Source organism: Dasypus novemcinctus, chromosome 21 (genome assembly GCF_030445035.2).
Source record: "Dasypus novemcinctus isolate mDasNov1 chromosome 21, mDasNov1.1.hap2, whole genome shotgun sequence".
NCBI classification, from domain to species: domain Eukaryota; kingdom Metazoa; phylum Chordata; class Mammalia; order Cingulata; family Dasypodidae; genus Dasypus; species Dasypus novemcinctus.
In genome coordinates, this window is record NC_080693.1 from 43,824,495 (window position 1) to 43,849,560 (window position 25,066).

General features: G+C 37.1%; 1 protein-coding gene and 1 non-coding gene across 2 annotated transcripts in view; both read left to right on the top strand.

Annotated features, from left to right (window-relative positions):
* The window catches only part of PPM1D (protein phosphatase, Mg2+/Mn2+ dependent 1D), a 101,148-nt gene that overhangs the window by 27,127 nt on the left and 48,955 nt on the right, over positions 1 to 25,066 (top strand). The window contains exon 2 of the mRNA XM_004450305.4: positions 19,927 to 20,155. Coding sequence (XP_004450362.1) covers positions 19,927 to 20,155 — 229 coding nt within the window. The remainder of the gene's footprint in view (positions 1 to 19,926; positions 20,156 to 25,066) is intronic.
* LOC111762275 (small nucleolar RNA SNORD79) lies at positions 9,594 to 9,672 on the top strand. Its single transcript, XR_002795434.1, has one exon. It is a non-coding gene; the product is annotated as a small nucleolar RNA SNORD79 (small nucleolar RNA).

Sequence of the window (25,066 nt, forward strand, 5' to 3'; positions counted from 1 at the left end):
AGTTTTCTCCAGTTTGGACTATTACATACAAAGCTGATGTGACATTTGCGTGTGAATCGTTGTAAGGACATATGCTTTCTTTTCTCTTGGGTAAATACCTGGATAGAAATGTCTGAATCATATGTTTAACTTTAAGAAATTGTGAGCAGCTTCCAAAGTGGATATACCTTTTTACATTCCTACTAGTAGGGTATGAGAGTTGCAGTTCCTCCATATCTTCTGCAACACTTGGTATGGGAAGTCTTTTAAATTTCTGCTATTTAAATTAATTAAAATTAAATACAATTAGGAATTTAGTTCCTTATTTGCACCAACCACATTTCAAGTAGACAATAGCAATATGTGACAGGTAGCTTCTGTATTAGACAAATGCAAGAAATAATTTCATTTATCCCAGAAAGTTCTCTTGGACAGTGCAGTTATAGAATTTTCTTGCCCCAAATTAGACATTGGTACTATTTTATATTTCAGGCTTCTACGTGCTTATAATTATTTCTTCCTGAGGTACATCTTTTAAAAGTCCCTGGTAGAAACAGTATGTTGGCGGCATACACTGTTTTTTGTTTTTAAGATTTATTTTATTTATTCCCCTTCCCCCCATGTTGTTTGCACTCGCTGTCTGCTGTCTGTGTTCATTTACTATATGTTCTCTGTGTCTGTTCATCTTCTCTTTGTGAAGGAACAGGACCTGGGACCTCCCATGTGGTGGAGAAAGGTACTCAATTGCTTGAGCCACCTCCACTCCCTGATTTGTTGTGTTGCTTATTATCTTTCCTCTTTGTGTCTCCTTGCTGCATCATCTTGTTGCATCAGCTTGCCACACCAGCCCATTGCACTAACTTACTGTGTTGCTCCTCTTCTCCAGGAGGCACTAGGAACCAAAACCAGGACCTCCCATGTGGGTGGTGGGAGCTTAATTGCTTGAGCCATATCTGCTTCCCAGCACACACTCTTTGTATGAAAGTGCCTTCACCCTTTTATTGATTAATAGCTTAACTGGTTATAAAATTAAGAATGATAAGTATTTCTTCTTAAAACTTTGAAGGTATTTTGCTCCTGTCTTCTGACTTTTGTTGCTGCTATTTGGAACTGTAGTTGGTGCTGGGGTTTAATGTATATCCAGGGGACCTGAATCTCTGGACTGACCATGTGATAGCCAGGCCCTGAATCTCAACAGGCTTGCAACTCCTACACTCTGATTTATTGGACTTACCCCACTCAACTAACATGGAGTTGAGGAAGGTCAACCACCATACCAGAGAGTCAAGAGTGCCTACAGCTGAAAGCAGGAGAATTGCATCCAGCCTCCATGTGGAATCTAAGTCCCCTCTTGATATAGATGTGGAGTGGACACAACCATTCTAAGGTCCACAGGATGGAGGAATAGAGTATGGATTAGAGTGGACTTACTGATATTCTATTCATGAACTGTTGTGATTAGTAATAGAAGAAAATGTGGCATTGGTGTGGAGAAAGTGGACATGGTGGCTGCTGGGGGTAGGGAGTGGGAGGAAGAGATGTGATGTGGGGGTGTTTTCGGGACTTGGAGTTGTTCTGTGTGGTGCTGCAGGAACAGTTACCGGACATTGTATGTCCTCCCATGGCCCACTGGGTGGACTGTGGGAGAGTGTGGACTATGATATGGACCATTGACCATGAGGTGCAGCGGTACTCAGAGATGTATGATGATGGAGAAGGTGGTTGTTGTGGGGGGAGGAGTGGGGTAAGGGGTTGGGGGGTATATGGGGACCTCATATTTTTTTAATGTAATATTAAAAAAAAAAGACAAGAAATATCAATTGGTCTTTCCTTTTTATTTTTTATTTTTGTTTTTTTTTTTTTAGCCTTTAAGTGTTTTATTCAATTACAAGATAAGCAGGTTGTTTCTCCAACTGTGAAAAATAATATAGGTTAGTCTTTCTAAATTATTATAAAATGTCCAGTGACTTTTATTCTACTTCCAGGAATTTCTTTTTTCTTCTTCTTCTTCTTCTTCTTCTTCTTCTTCTTCTTCTTCTTCTTCTTCTTCTTCTTCTTCTTCTTCTTCTTCTTCTTCTTCTTCTTCTTCTTTCTTTCTTTTTTTTTTTTTTAATTGATTTTGTAAAAATATTACATTTAAAAAAAATATATGAGGACCCCTTCAACACCACCACCCCCACCCCACCACTCCCCCCCTAGCAACACTCATTCCCATCATCATGACACATCCATTGCATTTGGTAAGTACATCTCTGGGCACCTCTGCACCTCATGGTCAATGGTCCACATCATGGCCCATACTCCCATACTCTCCCCCATTCCATCCAGTGGGCCCTGTGGTCTTTCCTTTTTAGATAATTGTCTTTTTCTCTCACTTTTTCTTTCCCTTCTTTCTCATCCTCTGGAGTTTCTCTACAATGTTAGATGGGTGTGGGCCTATTTTATTTCTCTCCCCTCCCACCCACCCCCCACAGTTGTCTGCTCTCTTGTGTCCATTTGCTGTGTTTTCTTCTATGTCCGCTTGTATTCTTGTCAGCGGCACCTGGAATCCGTGTCTCTTTTTGTTGCAACATCTTGTTGCATCAACTCTCCGTGTGTGAGGCCCCACTCCTGGGCAGGCTGCAGTTTTTTTTTTTTGCCCAGGGTGGCTGTTCTTGAGGGACACACTCCTTACACGTGGGCTCCCCTACATGGGGGACATCCCTGTATGGCAGGGCACTCTTCGTGCGCGTAAGCACTGCATGGGCCAGTTTCACTACATGGGTCAGGAGACCCTGGGTTTGAACCTTGGACCTCCCATGTGGTAGGCAGATGCTCTATCCATTGAGCTAAATCCGCTTCCCAGTTATTTCTTTCTTGCTTGCTTCTCCCGAGGTTTCTTTATTATTTTCTTCTGGAATTCCACTTATGTGTGTTAGATCTTCTCTTTCCACTTTAAAAAAAATTAAGTTTCACATTTTTACCATTTTGCCTCACTATATGCTGAGTGCTAGATAATTTTTCAAGTTTATCTTCTATTTAAGCAATTCTGTGTAATAATTTCAGTGATTATATTATTTGTTTCAAAACGTGCTATTAAAAATATTGTTTTATTTGATACAATTTTATTCCTAGCTAATGTTAATGATCCCTTTTCTGTTTCTTTACATAAATTTTAAACCTAATTTCTACTCTATGCTTGAAATTTCTGATATTTCAATTTCTTGAGTGCCAAATACTGCATGGGTTGAGAATGTCTCTTCAGAAAGGATGTGGGTTAACTTCTCACTTGTTCCTTGGACTGCTGTCATTTGGGACCATTTTCTCATTTTGGGGGGTCTACGTAATGGAAGTGTTACATAAATTCAAACCCCCAAATCTGTGTGAGAATAATAGGCTGGTGTTTATAAATTCTCATGGGGTGATCTCGGCCTAGGCTGAGACAAGTTTTTTCTTCTTTGTTTTTTGTGCTGCCCCGTCTCAGTGGGGAGATTTTTTTTTTTTTTTTTTTGTAGTTCACTCATTTATCGCATGCTTTGCTATTTGAAAATGCTAATTTTTTTGGATGGGGATGGGGGAGAAGTTAGTTTCAAGTTCCCGTCTTGGGCCTAAGGCCTTTTCTCTTGTCCACAGTGCTGCTGCAGGCTACCAGGTTTGGCAGATGGCTTCATGGCACATGTAACTTTAGCTGCTTTTTACCATTCTGATTTTCAGCAACCTATTAAATGTACTAAATATCTCTTTGTGCAATAGGGGTTCTTTTTTTTTTTTCTTTTTAAACAATATCAGCTATATTTTCTGCAGCATTTCTTGGTAGAAATTTATTTGTAGAGGGTTTTTCAATATACCTTATATATCATATTGCTCAAAATAGAGGTCTTTTGATTTTTTTAGATAAAAATATAGCATTTAGATTACTGTTACTATTTGTCACTATTCTCAGAGACATTTATGAATTTTAGGAGACACTGACTTGATTTGGAAATCCAGTGATCCATAGTGGTCTGTCCATCTGTCATCCTTTCTTCTGGTTATTTCTTACGAGTCATTTTTGGAGATTTAAATAGCTTATTTCAGTTATCTAATCCATTTAGTTTTAAAAATGGAAAGCAAAGTAAATGGATGCAGCTGCGAGGGAAGAATTTAATTCATTTATTTGGAGAATTATTGTGTTTCTACAAATTTATTATATAAAGTAATTGAGATACATGCTAGGGTATTACAGTGTAAGGAGTAAAGCAAGAAGCTTTTAAATGCTTCTTTCATTTATTTATTTAAAGATTTATTTTATTTCTTTCTCTCCCCTCCCCCCCCCCGGGTGTTTGTTCTTTGTGTCCATTCACTGTGTGTCCTTCTGCATCTGCTTGCATTATCTGGCGGCACCGGGAAACTGCATCTCTTTTTTGTTGTGTCATCCTGCTGCATCAGCTCTACATGTGTGCAGTGCCCCTGGGTGAGCTATGCTTTTCTCACTCAGGGTGGCTCTCCTTATGGGGCGCACTCCTTGCATGTGGGGCACCCCTACGTGGAGGCTCCCCTGCGTGGCATGGCACTTCTTGCATGCGGCAGCACTGTGCGTGGGCTGGCTTACCGCATGGGTCAGGAGGCCCTGGGGATCGAATCCTGGACCCTCTGTATGGTAGACAGATGCTCTATCAGCTGAGCCACATTTGCTTCCCTGCTTCTTTTTTTTAAACTTTATTTTGTATATTTAACAATTGAAAATATAAATAAAAACTTAAACTCAGTTAAATAAAAACGTACATTTCTCAATTAGATATACTGGACACATAAAAAAATTTTTTAATCGTGTAATATGTTAAACAAAATATTTGGTTCATAGTAACACATTCATACAGTATTTGTCCTTTTGTATCTGGCTTGCTTCACTCATTATAATGCCCTCCAGGTTCATCCATGTTGTCATATGCTTTACGACGTCATTTCTTCTTACAGCTGCATGATATTCCACCATATGAATACATCACAGTTTGTTTATCCATTCATCCATGAACAACTGGGTTGTTTCTAACTTTTGGCAATCATGAATAAGGCCACTATGAACATTGGTGTGTGGATGTCTGTCACTGCTTTCACTTCTTCTGGGTATATATTCCTAGTAGTGGTATTGCAGGGTCATGTGGAAAGTCTATATTCAACTCCTTTAGGAACTGCCAAACGGTCTTCCACAGTGGCTGTTTCCTTCTGCATTCCCACCAACAGTGAATAAGTGTTCCTATCTCTCCACATTGTCTCTAACACTTGTAGTTCTGTGTCTTTTTAATACTGGCCGTTCTGATAGGTGTGAAATAATAGCTCATTGTAGTTTAGATTTGCATTTCCATCATCATTAGTGATGTTGAGTATTTCTTCATATTTTTTTTTTGCCATTTGTATTTCTTCTTTGGACAAATATCTGTTGAAGCCTTTTGCCCATTTTTAAATTGGGTTGTTTGTCTTATTGTTGAATTGTAACATCTCTTTATATATCCCAGATATTAAACTCTTAATGGATATGTGATTTCCAAATATTTTCTCCCCTTGGGTTGGCTGCCTTTTCACCCATTTGACAAAGTCCTTTGAGGAGGTCCCATTCATCTGTTTGTTGCATGTGCTTTGGGTAAAAGGTCCAAGAAACCACCACCTATTACAAGGTCTTGAAGATGTTTCTACATTTTCTTCTAGTAGTTTTATGGTCCCGGCTTTTACATTTAGGTCTTTGATCCATTTTGAGTTGATTCTTGTAAAGGGTGTAAAAGAATTAAAGCCTCTTTAATTCTTTTGGTTATAGATAACGAGTTGTCCCAGCACCATTGGTTGAAGAGGCTGCTTTGTCTCGTTAACATTTACTGGGTAGGTTTGTAAAAAACCAGCTGACTGTATAGGTGAGGGTTTGTTTCTGGATTCTGTTTGATTCCACTGATTGATATGTCTTTTTTTTTTTTTTTTCCTAGTATCATGCTATTTTGACCACTGTGTAGCTTTGTAATATGTTTCAGTGACAGGCAGTGGAATTCCTTCCACATTGCTCTTCTTTTTTTAGAATGCTTTTGGCTATTCGAGTAGACTTTCCCTTCCAAATGAATTTGATAATTTCCTTTTCTAAATCTGTAAAGTAAGCTGTTGGGATTTTGATTGGTATTGCATTGAATCTATTAAATCAGTTTGGGTAAGATTGACATCTTCACGATATTTATTCTTCCAATCCATGAGCATGGAATGTCTTTCTATTTGTTTAGGGCTTTTAAAATTTCTTTTAGCATTGTTTTGTAGTTTTCTGCATATGGGTCCTGTACTTCTTTAGTTAAATTAATTCCTAGGTATTTGAGTCTTTTTGTTGATATTGAAATGGAATTTTTCCCTTGATTTCCTCCTCAGATTGTTCAGTACTAAGATTGTTCAGTACTAATGTATTAAAAACATAACGGATTTTTGGGTGTTGATCTAGTACCCTGCCACGTTGCTGAACTTCTTAGCTCAAGTAGCTTTGTTGTGGATACTTCAGGATTTTCTAAGTACAGGATCATGTCATCTGCAAACAGTGAGCGTTTTACTTCCTCTTTTCCTATTCAGATGCCTATAATTTTTTTTTTCTTGTCTAATTGCCCTAGCTAGAATTTCTGGTACAACATTGAATAAAAATGGTGATAGTGGGCCTTCTTTCTTGTTCCCGATCTAAGAGGGAAAGCTTTCAACCTTTCCCCTTTGAGTATAATGTTGGCTATGGGTTTTTCATATATGCCTTTTATCACATTGAGCATTTTCATTCTATTCTTATCTTTTGAAGTATTTTTATCAAAAAAGCATGCTGGATTTTATCAAATGGCTTTTCTACGTAGACTGAGATTATTGTGTGGTTTTTTTTCCTTTAGTTTGTTAATGTGATGTATTATGTTCATTGAATTTCCTATGTTGAATCAGCCTTGCATACCAGGAATAAATCCCACTTGGCCGTGATGTATAAGTCTTTTAATAATGCTGTTGGATTCTCTTTGCATCTATGTTCATTAGAGAGATTGGTCTGTAATTTTCTTTTCTTGTAGTATCTTTATCTGGCTTTGGTATTAGAGTGATATTTGGCTTCATAACATGTTTTGGGTAATTTTCCCTCTTCTTCAATTTTTTGGAAGAGTTTAAACAGAATCGGTATTAATTCTTTTCAAAATTCTTGGTAGAATTCACCTGTCAAGCCTCTGGTCCTGGAATTTTCTTTGCTGGGAGATTTTTAGGATAGATTCAATCTCTTTAAATGTGATTGGTTTGTTAAGTTCTTGTATTTCTTGTGTCTGTGTAGGTTGTTTTTGCATTTCTAAAAGTTAGTCCATTTCATCTAGGTTGTCTGGTTAGTTGGGATACAGTTTCTTATAATATTCTCTTATGATTCTTTTTGTTTCTGTGCAGTTAATGGTAACTCCCCGCTTTTCATTTCTGATTGTATTTTTTTTACATCTTTTCTCTTTCTTTCTTCATTGGTCTAGGTAGGGGTTTGTCAATTTTATTGATCTTCCCAATGAACCAGCTTTTGATTTTGTTGATTTTTCTCTATTTTTTTTTCTCAGTTTCATTTATTTCTGCTCTAAACTTTGTTATTTCTTTCCCTCTGCTTGCTTTGGGATTGGTTTGCTGTTCTTTTCTAGTTTCTCTAGTTCAGTTAAATCTTTGAGTTTACCTCTTCTTTTTTAATATAGGCATTTAGGGCTATAAATTTCCCTCTCAAGACTGCCTTCACTGTATCTCATAAGTTTTGATGCGTTGTGTTCTCATTTTCATTTGTCTCAATATATTTACTGATTTCACGTGGAATTTCTTCTTTGACCCACTGATTATTTAGTGGTGTGTTTTTCAGCCTCCATACATTTGCAAAATGTATTACCTTTTTCCTGTCTATTACTGATTTCCAGTTTCATTGCATTGTGATCTGAGAAGATGCTTTGTGTAATTTCAGTCATTTTATATTTACTAAGAGCTGTCTTGTGCCCTAACATGGTCTACCTTGGAGAAAGATCCATGACCACTTGAGAAGAATGTATAACTCACTGGATTTGGATGCAGTGTTCTGTATATGTCTGTTAGGTCTAACTCATTTTTATATTGTTCTAGTTCTGTTTCCTTGTTGATCTTGTTGATCTCCTTTCTAGTTGTTTTATTTAATGATGTGAGTGGGGTGTTGAAGTCGCCAACATTATTATAGAGATGTCTGTTTCTCCCTTCAGTTTTGCCAGAGTTTGTCTCATGTATTTTGGGGCACCCTGGTTAGGTACATAGATATTTATGAGTGTTATATCTTCCTAGTGAACTGTCCCTTTTATTAATATATAACGGCCTTTTGTATCTCTTATAACTTTTTTGCATTTAAAGTCTGTTTTGTCTGATATTAGTATAGCTACCCCTGCTCTTTTTTGGTTACTATTCTCATGGATTATCTTTTTCCCAACCATTTACTTTCAACCATTTCATATCTGCAGGTCTAAGGTGAGTTTCTTGTAAGCAGCATATTGATGGCTCATATTTTTTAATCGATTCTGTCAGCCTGTATCTTTAGATTGACGAATTTAATCCATTCCCATTCAGTGATATTATAGTAAATGCACTATTTACTTCCACCATTTTATTCTTTGTTTTTTAATGTCTTATAATATTTTTGTCTGTCTTTTTAATCTTTTGGTTATCCTTTCTACTATTCTTTCTTCTATACTCTTCTCCAAATCTCTCTCTCCTGTCTTTTTCTTTTAGAACCAGAGTTCTAAAGCTTCCTTTAATATTTCCTGCAAAGGTGGATTCTTTTTTGCAAACTCTCTTAGTTTCTGTTTGTTTGTGAATATTTTATATTCACCTTCATATTTTAAGGACAGTTTTTGCTGGATAAAGAATTCTTGGCTGGCAGTTTTTCTCATTCAGTATCCTAATTGAATCATACCAGTCTTCTCGCCTCCATGGTTCCTGAAGAGAAATCTGTGTTAAGTCTTACAGAGCCTCCCTTGTATGTAATGGTTTGCTTCTCCCTTGCTGCCCTGAGAATTTTCTCTTTTTCTTTGACATTTGACATTCTGAGTAGTATGTGTCTTGGAGTAGGTCTGTTCGGATTTATTCTGATTGGGGTATGGTGCACTTCTTGGACATAAAAGTTCATTTCTTTTATGAGAGTTGGGAAATTTTCAGCTATTATTTCCTCAAGTACTCCTTTTGCCTAAATTCTTCTATATATCATATATATCCTGAATATATTGTAATGCATTCTAAGAATTAAATACCTTTTTTAAAAGATTTATTTTATTGGTTTCCTCTCTCCCTTCCCCACCCAATTGCTTGAGCCACATCTGCTTCCCAAGAATTAAATATCTTGAACATTGTTTAAAAGTAGAGAATATAAATCACCCATCACTCTGGGAAAATCTTTTGTTTTTGTGCATTCTCATGTGCTACGTTTTATCATAGTTGGGGGTATAATATACAGACTTCCTGTATTTTTTTGCTTTGAGAGTACATCAGTGGCATTTTACATGTTGATGCATTGTTGTTATAATTAATTATTTCTGTAGTGTTATATAAAATGAATATAGTAGAATTTTTACCTCTAACCCTTTATTGAAGTGGTAGTTTCTTTCTGCTTATTTTTTATATTAATTAAAGTTTTTTTTTTTTGGTTATGGTTTTTAAAAGTAAAAATGGGAATCCCTCTGAAAGAGTGAAGATGAATTTTTAACTGAAACAATCTATCAATACTGTAAAAATATACCTATTGATACCTAAATTTGACTAAATTTCTGCAGGTCTAGAGACAAGCCTGGGACAGTTTAGAAAGCACAAGGATTAGAAATTCACCTTTATGGAGAACACAAAGGTAATCTTCATTTACCTGTAGGTGTTAAGAATTTTCATGACAGCCAACCATGCAGCTCTTAACCATTTGAAAGACAGCCAAATGGATACTCATAATACTAGATTAAAGAGTCTGAATTTTAATTTCTGTAAACCCATCTGGATTCTGCTTTAATTATCTGTAGTGACTTATGATACAAGATTAAACACCCTCATTTTAATAAATTTTTGTAAGCCTTTAAAAAAATTAAGTTTTTTGTCATATAATAGAAAGTGACCCTGGTTTATTTAGGCCAAACACACACATACATACTCACACAAACACAAAGAAACTCATTAGAAAGTTGTGGTAAACTAAAAAAAGCAAAAATAAGGTTGAAAAATGAAAACCACAAACATACATCTACTAATAGGTTAAAATTCAAAAGACTGACACTTCTAAATGCTGAGGAGGATATAGAAATCTCATATACTGCTGATGGGAATGCAAAATGTTACTGCCACTTTGAACAACAGGTGGTGCAGTACGGTGGTCCTTTCTCCTGGGGTGTAGCAGTGTTGGCCCAGCGTAGGGTGTTAGAGCCCAAGGAGGGGGAGGATGACATTTGTGGGGGAAGAGAGGTTAGCAAAGACCTGATAGAGGTGTTATAGCCCAAGCTGGTTGAGTTGAGTGTCCATGGGGTGGGGGTGAGATGATGGAGGCTCATGGGATATTGCATCTTGAAAGAAGAAATGGTAGAGGCAGCACCTGCTAAAAGGGTGTCAAACAGAGTGTGTTTGAGGAGAGATCCTCTCTGGAGGGGGAGCTGTGGCTTGGACTAGGAACCCAAGCAAAATGTTTGGGGAGATAGCAACATGGATAAGAAATTGGTGACGTGGTATGGGGAGGGGGAGAACAACTGATCCAATAAGTAAATATAGAGAATAATGGAAGCCATATTTCTCTCTGTCAAAGAAGGAGTTACAAATAGGGAAAAGGAAAAACTATAATGAACACTGTAGTGTTAGATTGGAATCGAAAGTATCTGTGTCGGTATTGATGTGAAATTGTTTTTAATAGATATGATAGATATGGAAATAAATGGAGGTGTAAATTTGTGTGTGTGTGTGTACGTACACATATATATATTCCCTAACTTTCTCCACTGAGAATTCCTGGGAATAGCAGCACTCAAATGTAAGACCAGCACAAGGAAGGTACAAGAAGAACCTGGAGTTATCTTGTAATTGCAAAGAGTAAGGAGATGGGCTCAAAGAATAATGAGAGACATGTCAAAAAGACCTACAAGGCCTTTTGAAGGGACTGCCATCTATCAAATTTGGGACAGTTTGAATATCAATATGAATAATGATAGTAATGGATTATAGTCATTGAATAAAACAGGAATCAGTGATTTAATACTGATGGTTAAATTAATAAAGAGAAGTTTTCTTTTTCAGTAGAATGCCCAATAATACATGTGGACAAAATGATGGCATTAGAAAATCATATTTGGCAACCATCATCATAATAATCAATTCAGCCAATAAACATCAGTAAATGCTAAAACTAGTAGGTTAAAATTTAAGGAATAAGATATTTACATATTTGGGAAGCGGATTTGGCCCAACGGATAGTGCGTCCACCACCACATGGGAGGTCCAAGGTTCAAACCCAGGGTCTTCTGACCCATGTGACGAGCTGGCCCACGGGCAGTGCCGATGTGCGCAAGGAGGGTCGTGCCACGCAGGGGTGACCCCTGCGTAGGGAATCCCCGTGTGCAAGGAGTGCACCCCGTAAGGAGAGCCCGCCCAGTGCGAAAAAAGTGCAGGCTGCCCAGGAATGGCACCGCACACACAGAGAGCTGCCGCAGCAAGATGACACAACAAAACAAGACACAGATTCTGGGTGCCGCTGACAAGAGTACAGGCAGACACAGGAGAACACACAGCAAATGGTCACAGAGCAGACAACTGGGAGTGGGGGGTGAGTAAGGGGAGAGAAATAAATAAAAATATAAATCTTTAAAAAAACAAAACGAAAGGTATTTACAGTCTTAAATTATCTCATAAAATGCTTAATTTTGTTTTGTTTTTTCTTTTTTAAAAAAGATAAATAGATCACATAAAATGTTACATTAAAAAACATAAGAGGTTAATACTTATTAATTATAAAAGGAAACCTGGCAGATACCACATTAATCAAGTAATTAAAGGTAACGTCATTTTTAATGGGACAAAATTGAAATTGTATACCACCATCAATGAGAAGAACACAGTGACAATTCTGTGATATGCCTGCTAGGAATGTATATAACCGGAATACAAGCATGAATCATGAAACAAATTCAAATTGAGAAACATTCTCAAAATGACTGGCCTCATGCTCTTCAGAAATATCAAGGAAACACTGAAGAATTGTGGATTTAGAGAATAAAGAGACATGACAAGTAATATGACAAATTTTTGTAAAGCATATTATTACGATAAATGAAATTTGAATGAGGTCTGTGGATTAGATGGTAGTATGGATCATTGTTAATTTCCTGGTTTTACTGGTTGGTTACTATGTAGAAGAATGTCCTTGTTTGTAGGAATTTAGATACTGTAGTTATTTGGGAGTGATGGAATATCTTGACAGTTTACTATCCCTTGGTTCAAGAAAAAGAAATTATTTGAGCTTTCTCAGTGGCATGAAAAGGCGTGTTGAGTGCTTGTGAAACTGAATGCAACAAAAATATGGATAAGGAAGACCAATACCCTTCCATTAGTAGGCTTCTGGAAACCCTAAATGAAGTAAAAAATATAGAATAGCAAGTAATAGGTCTCAGTGGTGTGTCAGATGACAAAAATTACAAGAAACTGGAGAGGACTCTAACAAAAAACCTTTTCAAAATAGAATCTGTAGATAATGAAGGAAAAGGAGATGCTCACCAAGCTAGAAAGAGGGTGGCACAAGAGACAGAGTCTTCTAAAAGAAATGGAGCAGTATGCAAACTACCTGCACCAGATGGTGATACAGAACACTTTTAAGGAAGCCCTGTCATGAAAGAGAAGATTGTGCTATTCTTTTTTAAGGAGGTACTGAGGATTGAACCCAGGACCTCGTACATGGGAAGCAGGTGCTCAACCACTGAACTACATCCACTCCCCAATGAGAGTTAGTTTTTTTGTTTGTTTTATATTTAGGAAGTACAGGGGATTGTACCCTGGACCTCGTGCATGGGTATCAGGTGTTCAGCTACGTGAGCTATACTGCTCCTCTGCACGTTCTACAGTGGGACAACTGTGTGAATTCAAAGAAGGCACCCAGAATATCATTCTCAGGCTGACACAAATTAAGACTGGAAGAAAGGTCTTTTTGCGGAAAGCTAGGTATCACACTTTAACAAAAATCTGTGCAGTGCAAGATATAATTAAATACTGTGTGAAGAAGCATCCTTCCCTGCCACTTTCTGAAGATGTCTATCCTTCATTCTTCAAAATTAACTTTGTGATGGGTGACATGAACAAGGTTAGAGGCACTCTGATTACACTTCTGATGGGAGAGAACAACCATGAGACTTGCAGGCACTTACCTTGTATGCTCTCAGGGTTGATTGCTGATCAGAATGCTTTAAATATGTGTGTGCATACAGGAATCAGGATTTATCAAAGTAAGGTAGTAGAAGATATCAAAGAATTATTGAAATATTTGGATTTAGAGGAGGAAGCAGGCAGCCAAGCTTACCCAAACTATTCTCAGCTATCTCAACCTGAAATCCACTGAATGGTGTAGCAGTTTAATATTGATGAATTCCAAAAAGAAATACTGGATTTTGCTTGTAATCTGCTCTGTACCTGGGCATGATTGAGTTATGATTAGGGCGTTGAGTCCCCACCCCTTCATGGGGACCCCATGAAGGGGTGGGGACTCACAGATAAAAGGCATGGCAAAGAACAGAGTTGAGAGTTTCTGGTGTTGGAGTTTTGATGTTCGAGTTTGATGCTGAAGACTTAAGCTGGAGCCCCAGGAAGTCAGCACTCAGAGGAAAGAGAAACCAGCCCCAGGAAGAAAGGAAACTTGAACCCAGAGTAAAGCAAGTCCTAGGAGCATAGGAACCCAGGAACCCTGAACCCTCACAGATGTCTGCAGCCACCTTGCTCTAAATAGAGTTTGGTGAGGGAAGAAACTTATGCTTTATAGCCTGGCATCTGTATAAACTCCTACCTCAAATAAATACTCTTTATAAAAACCAGCCAATTTCTGATATTTTACATCAGCATCCCTAACTAATATAAATGGGAATACTGAAATACCTGAGGCCTCATACCTGATATCAGCTTGTTTTGCACTTTGTATGTACTTTTTTTTTTTACACACACCCCCTCCCCACCGCCTCTGCTCACTGTCTGCTCTCTCTGTCCATTCGCTGTGCGTTCTTCTGTGTCTGTTTGTCTTCTCTTCTTGTTCTCTTTTTCACAAGGCACTGGAAACCCATCCCGGGACCTCTGATGTGGGAGAGAGACAACCAGTTGCTTGAGCCACCTCAGCTCCCTGGTTTGCTGTGTCTGTCATTGTCTTTCCTCTGTCTCTTTTTTGTTGCATCAACATGTTGCATCAGTTCATGGCGCAGGCCAACTGTCTATGGTGCAGGCCAGTTCTACATGGGGATCTTTTCCATGTCCCATCTGATCTCATATATCTTCCTTTCCCCGAGGTATAACAACTATCTTGGCTTTTGTGATGATAGTTCTGTAGTGATTTCTTTATTGTTTTACCTCTTACCTCTAAATATGATAGTTTTTTAAATTGTTGTTGATGAAGAAAATCATTCTATCTGTATATACTTTTATCATAATTCTTTTGAGATTCTTACACATTCTGTGTAATGTAACCCATTTTCCTTTTGAAGTACATTTGAGTTGTCCAGTTTTTAGCCATAAAGAACAGAGCTGGGAAGCAGATGTGACCCAAGTGATTGTGCTCCCACCTTCCACATGGGAGGTCCCAGGTTTGCCTCCTAAAGAAAACAGCAAGCTGGTGTGATGGGCAGGCACGGCAAACTGAGGCAACAAGATGATACAATAAGAGACACCAGAAGAAAAACAACACAGTAAAGCAGGGAGCAGAGGTGGCTCAAGCAGTTAGGCACCTCCCTTTACATCAGAGGTCCCGGGGTTTGGTTCCTGGTGCCTCCTAAAGAAACGAGAAGATGAACAGACACAGCAAGTGCAAACAACAAGGGGGTGGGGAGAAATAAATAAAATAATTATTAAAAAAAGAGAACAGTGCATTGTGAACATTCATGTGCATTCTGTGCCAATGTACATTAATTTATGGTATATATCAAGGGGTAATGAGTAGTCAGTGTACATATCTTCATCTTTAAATACATAATGCCTTAATGTTTTCTTAAGTTGTGCCAGGTTGGGCTATCTAGTAGATTATGATGGTACTTGTTTTACATTCTTAATCATACCTGATCATAAAGTCTATTGTTAGACTTTAATTTATGCAATAATAACATGCAATCTGGTAATTATGTAGTGGTTTCTCATTGTGTTTTTAATTTCTGTTTCCCTGATGATTAAAGAAGGCTGAACCTTTTGCATTTTTTACGGCTGTTTGGATCTCCTCTTTTGTGAAAGGTCTGGTCAGGTCTTTTGTTCATTTTTTCCTTTAGGCATTTACTCTTGATGATTTGATTTGTAGGTGTATTTTATTTATTCTGATACCAGTCGTTTGTCATGCCTATGTATTACCAGTATATCCTCTTTCATTCTGAGTTGTCTTTGTTTATTTTCTTTCTTTTTTTTAAGTAATGGTTATCTTTTTTTAACATTTATTTTTATTCATTTCTCCCCACCCCCTTGTTGTTTGCACTTGCTCTGTCTATTCAGCTTTCTTGTTTTTCTAGGACGCACCAGGGACCGAACCCAGGACCTCCATTGAGAGGAGGAGGTGCCTGAGCCACCTCTGCTCCCTGCTTTGTTGTGTCTCTCATTATGTTTTCCTCCTTGTGTCTTTTGTTGTGTCAGCTTATTGCATCAGCTTGCCACACCTGCCTGTTGTGTGAGCTTGCTGTCTTGCTTATCTTTTTTAGGAGGTACCAGAAGCTGAACCCAGAACCTCACACGTGGTAAGCAGGAACTCAGTTACCTAAGCCTTATCTACTTCCCAATGGTATCTTTTAATGAATAGACATTTTTGATTTTAATGATAGTACAACTTGGCAATTATTTTCTTTTTCTTTTTTTTTCCTCCCCCTTCCCCTCCCCCAGCCTGCTATTTTTGCTATCTGTGTCTATTCGCTGTATGATCTTCTGTATCTATTTCTCTTTTTGTCCTCTCTTCTCGTCTTTCTCCTCTAGGATTCACCGGGATTCAATCCTGGGGACCTCTGATGTGGAGAGAGGTTCCCTTGTCAGTTGCGCCACCTCAGTTCCTGGTCTCTGCTTTGCTTCACCTTGACTCTCCCCTTCGCCTCTCCTTCGTTGTGTCATCATCTTGCTGCAGGCACTGGCTCACTGTGTGGGCACTCAGCTCACTGTGGAGGCACTGGCTCACCATGCGGGCATTCGTGTGGGCACTTGGCTCACCTCATGGTCATTCTGCTTGCCATGTGGGCACTTGTGTGTGCACTTGGCTTGCCACGTGGGCACTGGTTTGCTGGGCAGGCACACTTTCTCTTCTTTCTCACCAGAAGGACCCAGAAATCGAATCTGGGTCCTCCCATATTGTAGGCAGAGACCCTATCACTTGAGCCACATCTGTTTCCCCAATTTTTTAATTTGGCTAATCCATATTGTATCTTTAAGAAATCCTTTCCTACTTTGAGGTCTTGAATGTACCATCATTTTCACTTGGTTTTTTCACATTAGGATTTAATTTACCTAGAATTGATATTTTTTCCTGTTTTATCCCAGTGCCATTTATTCAAAGTCTCTCCTTTATTCAAGTATCCAAATATGTAGTTTGCTTCTTTGCTCATTATCGTTTTGTTGGCCTACTTGTTGTCTTCAATGAATCTCAATAAAGTTTTAAATTTTTACATGAAGGTCTTGTTATGAATTTATTAGCATCGTTCTCAGATTTATATTTTGTTGCTATTGTGAATAGTGTCTTTTAAAAAACTACGTTTTATAATTTTTGTTGCTGGTATATTGAAATACAGTTTATTTTTATATAATAATATTTATATTATAATTTAAATCATTCAAAATACAGATCAATAACAAAGGAAGAATTTTATGAAATAAAAAGAGGCACATGAGGGGAAAAAACCTCCCCCCATGCTCTTTGAAACTCTTTCAATATTCTTAGTCATTGAAAATTTTTAAGTGTTCTTAATTTTTTTGTTTCTGCATTTTCTGCCTTTCTCTATATACCATGTATAAACTGTCCCAAACGAACACCACAAAATCTATTCATCAGAGCAGAGTGTATTAGCTTTACTGCATTAAGAGATACCATCACCTTGATTGTTGAGAGTGTCACAGAAAGGAGAGGTCAAGGAAGGAACAACAACAAAAAGAATGTTTATGTATAGCAACTTTGCTGAACTTTCTTATCATTGCCAATAATTTATATGTAGATTCTCTTGATTTTTTTCCCCACAAGTAGTTTTCTTAGGGGCATTTGTTCTTTGCAAGCTCCTCTTAATAGATCTCAAGCTTTTTGCCTTTTCTAAATAATGGATATATCAACAAGGAGAGCTAATATGGAAACGGACTTTGGCCCAGTGGTTAGGGCGTCCGTCTACCATATGGGAGGTCCGCGGTTCAAACCCCGGGCCTCCTTGACCCGTGTGGAGCTGGCCATGCGCAGCGCTGATGCGCGCAAGGAGTGCCGTGCCACGCAAGGGTGTCCCCCGCGTGGGGGAGCCCCACGCGCAAGGAGTGCGCCCATGAGGAAAGCCGCCCAGCATGAAAAGAAAGAGCAGCCTGCCCAGGAATGGCGCCGCCCACACTTCCCGTGCCGCTGACGACAACAGAAGCGGACAAAGAAACAAGACGCAACAAATAGACACCAAGAACAGACAACCAGGGGAGGGGGGGAAATTAAATAAATAAATAAATCTTTAAAAAAAAAAAAAAAAAGGAGAGCTAATATTTATTGAGCACTTAGTATGTGTTTGTTTTGTTGCAGTTGCTTTTACATGTTTTAACTCATTCCTATTCCAATACATATATATACATATATAATGAATTTCTAGCTTGGTCAATATTGGTATCTGTTCTGGTTTCCTTCAGCAATTGTGAAGGTCATTATATACCCCAAGCAGGCCTCTACTGTGAGTGACAGGCACTCTGTGAATGGCTTCTGTCTGTGGGTTGCAGAGGGAGATATAATTTCCTTTAGGGTTCAGGGGATGTCTTTTCATAATAAATGTTTTTAAAAAAAAGAAACGAGCTAGTTAGCTTCCATACGTTAGAGAGTCATAGTGTTCTTTTTATCATTCCTTGTGGCTATGAAAGTTGCCCTGCACCCCACCCAGGATTTTTAGGCCCTATTCCTTCTCCCATCATCCCCCTTTGAGATACTACCTGACCCCATCAACAGATCAGTCACTTTCCTTAAAAGAGAGGTATTGCAGTTAGTTGTAGCTTAGGGACTAAAATATTAAACCTTAATGTGCTGATAGCTTCGGCACTGATATACTCTCTGTAGTTTTTAAGTTAGTATGCCAACTTTCTATCATCTATTCTGCCCTTACCCTTTGCCACAGCCTGAGTTTGGATTTTATGGTATTATATTAGTCTCTAGGGAAACAGAACCGAGAAGAAATACCTATAAATAGAATGAGATTTTATAAAATTGCCTCATGAGACTATGGGGATGCATGAGTCTAAATTATATAAGGTAGGCTTCAAGCCAGGAACTCCAATGAACTCCATTGAGTTCCCTAGGAGATGCTGGCCGCTGTCTGAAGTAGATATGGGAATTCTCTCTCTGAATACTGAAATCACTTCTCCTTTTAAGGCCTTCAACAAATTGGATGAGACTACACTCATTGCTGATGGCAGTCTCCTCAGTTGATTGTAGATGTAACCAGCCATATATGCAATCAACTCACTGATGATTGAAACCCATGAAATGCCCTTGTATTACCATTAGCCCAGTGCTTACTTTGACCAAACAACTGGGCACCATTACCTGGCCAAGCTGACACATTAGCCTAACCAGCACAGTACTCAACAGGGAAAACCTATGCATTAGCTTCTTTACTGGCTGCTCTTTTCACTTGTGTTGTATGATAAGTTTTGCATTCTCATTTCTCCCTCAACATAATTCCACTTGTTTAAACTTCCAGGAATTCCTCATATTTGCTCATGACCCTTTCACAGCTGCCCTGGACTTTTTCTAATATTTATATTCTGTCAGTTCAGTTGCGATTTTGTTGGTTAGGGAGAAGAATATGTTCATGCTTGACCTCAGCCTGCTATCTTGAACTATAAGTTTTAGTTTGTTTAGTATTAGAGAGTAATTCAGAATTGTTGAATGTCAGGGAATTTAATTAGACAGTATAAGTTTGGAATTAAATATATGGTGGTTTTACAGCTTAATATTTATTTGAGTTATCTTGAGCAAGTTTCTTAACCATTTGAAGTATTGACATCTTCATATGTAAAGTAAAAATAATGAGAATAATTTTGTCTATCTCATAGGTTCATTACAAGTATTATTTGAGATAATGAATGTAAAGCTTTTAGCACAAAGCCTGGTCTACCGTTAAGTGCTCAATAAAGGTAATTTGTTAGATTATGAATATTCAAAATAGTTATTTCAAAAACAAATAAGATGACTTTTTCTGAAAAAATTTTGAGAGATTAATAAAGAGATGCTAAGTTATTGGCAATGTGGTATCAAAGCTGTTAAATCTTTGCCTCTACATGTAGGATCAGAGTTATATGGAAGTAGTAAATCTTTTCTGGAGTATTTTTCTCTTAGGATAGCTTGGATAGTTGTAATATAGTTGTATTATCTATGAAATTAATAATTATTTTAATTGCTTATATTGATTAATGGATTAACATTGAATCCTTTTTAATAGTTTTCAAAATATTCTTAAAATTTTTTCTGTTCATATTTTAATATGCTAGTTCAGCATATGCTTGCCATTTGTTTTCTGAAACAGTATTAATGTTTATAACTGGAAGAATAAAATATTTTATTTCTTATTACAGCAGAATGGCCAAAGACAATGACAGGTCTTCCCAGCACATCAGGGACAACTGCGAGTGTGGTCATTATCCGGGGCATGAAGATGTATGTAGCTCACGTGGGCGACTCAGGGGTGGTTCTTGGAATTCAGGATGACCCGAAGGATGATTTTGTCAGAGCTGTGGAGGTGACACAGGACCATAAGCCAGAACTTCCCAAGGAAAGAGAACGAATTGAAGGACTTGGTGGGAGGTAATTGTGCTGTTTTGTCTTTCCTCTGTTACACAGTGTTAGTTCTATTTAGTCCTTTTCTGCTTTTCTAAATGGATTGACCTACTTCTTCCTACTAGTAAAATTACTTTCTCAGTATTATGAGTTGTTAGTTTTCTTGATACAGAATCCATGTGCATTCATAATTATTTCATTATTTTGAATTGACTGTTGTATTTCTGATAATGGCTTCAAAGGGAAATAGCGTTTTGGTGGGCTTCAAGTAATGGTACTTACAAGGTCTTATTGGAGACTTTTCTTATAAATACTGATCAGCATGACCTTCTTCAGAATCTGGGCAGAACAGTCTGTGGAGTTCCAGAGTAGAACAGTTTGAATTTGGCTTTGGGAAAAAAGTTGTTAGAGTTAACCTTCAGCTTTTTCCTTTGATTCCTAAGTCAAATTTACTTTCTTCTTATTGTTGCCTTTGTTTTGATTTAGTGTTTCAATGTAGTAAGTTTGCAAACTAGAAACCGAAATTGGTCAGTATGGTATTTTTATGATTCATACTAAAATGTAAGATTATTCTAAAAATAACGGGAATGAATAACATAAGAAAATTTAAAAATTATCCCAATACTGATTTTTAAAAATTAGTTGCGAGGCATGTTAAATGGAATCCATTGCTTTCTAAATAATCATTCTAACTAAAACCTTACCTTGGTATTTTATTACTTGCATCTTCTTTCTTGCCTTTTGTAAATCAAAATGGGTCTTTCTTCAGAGAAATAAACTGGGGAAAAATAATTAATATCCTTATACTATAAGTAGTTCATCAAATCAATAAGAAACCTTAAGAGCCCCACATCCTACCCTCTCCCCAGATAGATTGGTAAAGGATGAGGAAGTTTGTACCCAAAAAAATGCAAAAAAATATTAAACATTTGGAAAAAATGTTTAGCATTATTGAAATGAAGCTCCATTTTCTGCCTATTTTGTGATTAAGACTTAAAAAAAACAGATACTTCTCAATGTTTCTGTTGAAATGGTTACTTACCCTCATGTGCTGTTGGTAGGACTGTAAATTGGTACAACCTACAGAATATAGTGCATTATCAGTAGTCTTAAATGTTTATTGGCTTAATAATTTCAGGAATCTACTTTAAAGAAGAAATCTGAAATGTGTACAAAAGTATATGAGCAGTTAGTTATTGATTATAGCATTCTTTAATGACTATTGGAGTCTGGAAATAACTTGAAAGCCCAACAGGGAGAGAGTGGTCAAGTATATTATATTACATATTTATAATGTTGAATATGATATAGCCATTATAAAATAATGTTTATGGATAGTTCGTTTTTTTTTTCAGTCATGATGGGAGCAGGTGTAGCTCAGTGGTTAAGCGCCTGGGTTCAATCCCCAGTACCTCCTGAAAAAAAAGCAAAAAAACAAAAATTAAAAAAAGATATCTTAAAATTTTCAAGCATAAATAAAGGTAGAGAGAGTAGGAATGAACTCCCATTTACTATAGGGAAGTTTCAATGATTTAGGAAAATACTTCTTGGTGGCAAAAATAAGAAGGGTAAGATTTTATTTAGGAGCAGATATGGCTCAAGCGGTTGAGTGCCTACTTCCCACATGGGAGGTCCCAGGTTCAGTCTCTGGTGCCTCATTAAAAAATAAAAACAACAAGCAAACAAAAGAAAAAACCAACTCAGGGAAACCTGTGTGGCTTAGTGGTTGAGCACTTGCTTCCCACATACAAGGTCCTGAGTTCAGTCCCCAGCCCCGATACCTCAAAAAGAAAAATTTTTTAAAAAATTTATTGTTTGTTTGTCCACTCATCTATTGATGGACACTTAGGTTGCTTTCACTTTTTGACTGTTGTAAAAATGCTGCTATGAATATTGGTATATAAGTATCTTTTTGAGTTCTGTTTTCAGTTCTTTTTTGGGGATATGCCAGGAGTGGAATTGCTGGGTCAACTGGTAATTCTGTGTTTAACTTTTTGACTTTTTGAGGAACTGCTAAACTGTTATCCATAGTAACAGCACCATTTTTCAGTACTATCAACAGTGCACGAGGGTTTCAGTTTCTCCACATCCTCACTACATTTATTATTTTACCTTTTTTGTTTTTCATAATAGCCACCTAGTTGTAGAACTTTTTTATTATATCCAATTTCAGGTGAAAAAAAAAAAAGGCACCTTAGTGTTGTTTTAATTTGAATTTATCTTATGGGAAAGGTTGAATATCTTTTTATGTTTAAGAGTCATTTATATTTCCTTTCCTGTGTATATTTGCTTATATTCTTTTCTATTTTGGGGGAGGGTTGTTAGCCTTCTTTTGTATTAATTTGTAGGAGCTACTTGTACATTGGAGAAATTAGTCTAAAGGATATGTTGTGAATTTTAGAAATTGTTTTCATAATTTTCTTTGTCCTTTGAATGTGCCCTGGCATTCCTACCCCCCCTCCACATGAACATGTTTTTAAATGTAGTTAAATGTATCAGTCTCTTCTCTTATCAATTCTGGATTTTGTGCCTTACATAAAAGTCTCCCACTCTGAGATTATTAAAAAGTCTCCTGTGTTTTCTTCTAGTACAGTAGATATCGATGTGTTTAGTCTTAGGAACTCTATATTCTTAGAAATTTAGGACCTAAAGAGACTTTTGTTTACATGAGATGTATCTATTGATTTTATCATATAAGAAATTAAAGTTGAGATGTTTAAAAATGCTTATTAATTCAATTAAAAATCTATTATGGATTAACAAAAATGTTATTTTTGAAAACTACTTTCAAAACAAACTTTTAAAAGAAAATAAAAACAAATGTTTAGTGAGAAGAATCGTACTGTTTTACATTTCTGCATCTCTCTTTAATGTCTGACTTAATAGGTAACAGCTAGATTGTCATATATGCTTCTGCATTCAGTCTGTTGTGATGCTATGTTGGTTGCAGTATATGAAGTAAATTGGGTCTTAGGATGATATATATATAGTTGGAAAAGAGAGAAATATTTTAATAGCTTCTTCACATACTGAGGATATCTTTGATACTACAACCAAAACTCATTGTGGTAATTTCTTAAAGGTTACAGTGTGGTATCTGAAACCATATCATTGTACTTCTCATGCTCTGTTAAATTAAGAGCCATTGGTCTGTCAGTTAAGAGCCACTGGTTGAATGATCTTCGTAACCATGCATGATTTTTAACATTGTTCAGTTTGGTCATTTGGAAACTATTGTAACTTTTAAAAATTAAAAAAAGAATTTTGATCTTGCAGACCCCTTGAAAATGTCCTGGGCACTCCACAGGTCTCTGGACTGTGTTTTGAGAACCACTTTTCTAGTACTTAAATGGTTTCATCTTTTACATTTTACCTTTTATAGCCCATCTGGGGTTTTAAAATCTAAGTTGTTTAGTAGTGACACAACTTAATATTTTTTCCTAAAACAATAATACATCTTTTCCTGACTAATTAGAAGGGTTTCCAGGTTTAAAATCCTTTTTCAATGGGAAGACCTTCTAGCACTGTTTCTCTCCTTAAGCTAAATGTTTAATGTCCACTCTCTTATAAAGCAACATTGCTCATTGTAAGTTTGACCCTTGAATGGAACTGCATCTGCAGAGGGAGGACTTTGAGTAGACTATCAATTTCTGTTGGGATGCACGGGCCAGTTTGCATGCAGTTTGACTAGTGCAGGGACCATGAAGCTACAGTCATGGTTATGACAAGATACTGATTTCCTGTTGCACACTAAGCTTATCTAAGCTAGGTTATTGTAAGCCTAACCATCTGGTCCTCTTAAAACTGAGCTGTCACTGAGGGCGGAGGGTGGGGCACTAGAAAATCTCCTGAATTTCTGTAAGGATCCCTGTGAAGACATGTTTGAAGCTTCTCTGCCGACCTACTGTTTACTATCCAGTATGCTTCTGCAGAGCTAAGTTAACCTGGTTTGAGGTTATGGCCTATTTGATCTTGTAAATGTGGTATTCGTGTAAAATGGGCTTTGCAATTACAAACTAAATTACCATGTATATATTTGAGTCTTTCTCTGGGAATTATTTTCTTGATTTCTTCCCTTTTTTTCTTTCCATGTACCAATACCATACTTTCTTTTTAGCTGAGCCTTTATTACATGTTTCTTGGCTATCCTTTCTTGCTTATTTTTCTGCTTGTATTTTAGAATTAGGTTTTCTTTGATGAAAATATATTAAAATTTCTTTGGAGTTTAGTTTTTTTTGCATTATTACTCAAAATACCATCTGGATGGTTGGACAAATGCTTTTTTGTCATTTGGGAACATTTCTTTATTCAGACATTGAGATGTTTTATTAAGTTTTTCCCTCCCTTCCTAGGCAACTGTCCAGAGCTCTTTTTCCAGCCTTCTGCTGCTGCTCAGTCAGCTTTTATTTTCCTTGTAGCTTTTTTAGATCTAAGAAACCTTTTTTTTTTCAAGGAGGTACTGGGGATTGAACCAGGACATAGTGCATGAGAAAGCAGATGTTGAACCATTGAGCTACATCTGCTCCCCCAAGCTGTTCCTTTTTTGTATGCCATTTATTATTGCAGGACAACAGCAAGGAATGCAATGAAAGTAGCTTCTCTTATAATATTGCCTTGGGCTTTTATACTGGATTTAAAACTTTCAATTTTAACAAGTACTGTTATTTGTCTTGTTTCTCACAGACACAGAGAACTTAATATCCTTGAGTATTAATAATCGAGACAGTTCTAGTACAGTTATATTGCAAGCAGTTTGGGTAGTTTCTGAAATTGCTTAGTATTAAGCCATACTTTATTAGAGAGCAGGTTTAGGAAGGGAAGCTTAAGGTGGTATGAAGGCAGAATGTTGTTCGCATCCCTTCTTTTTGCAACTCTGGTGTGTCATAGATTCTTGTGAACTGTCAAATTAGTCTTCACTATGCTGTTTGCTTTTTCAAG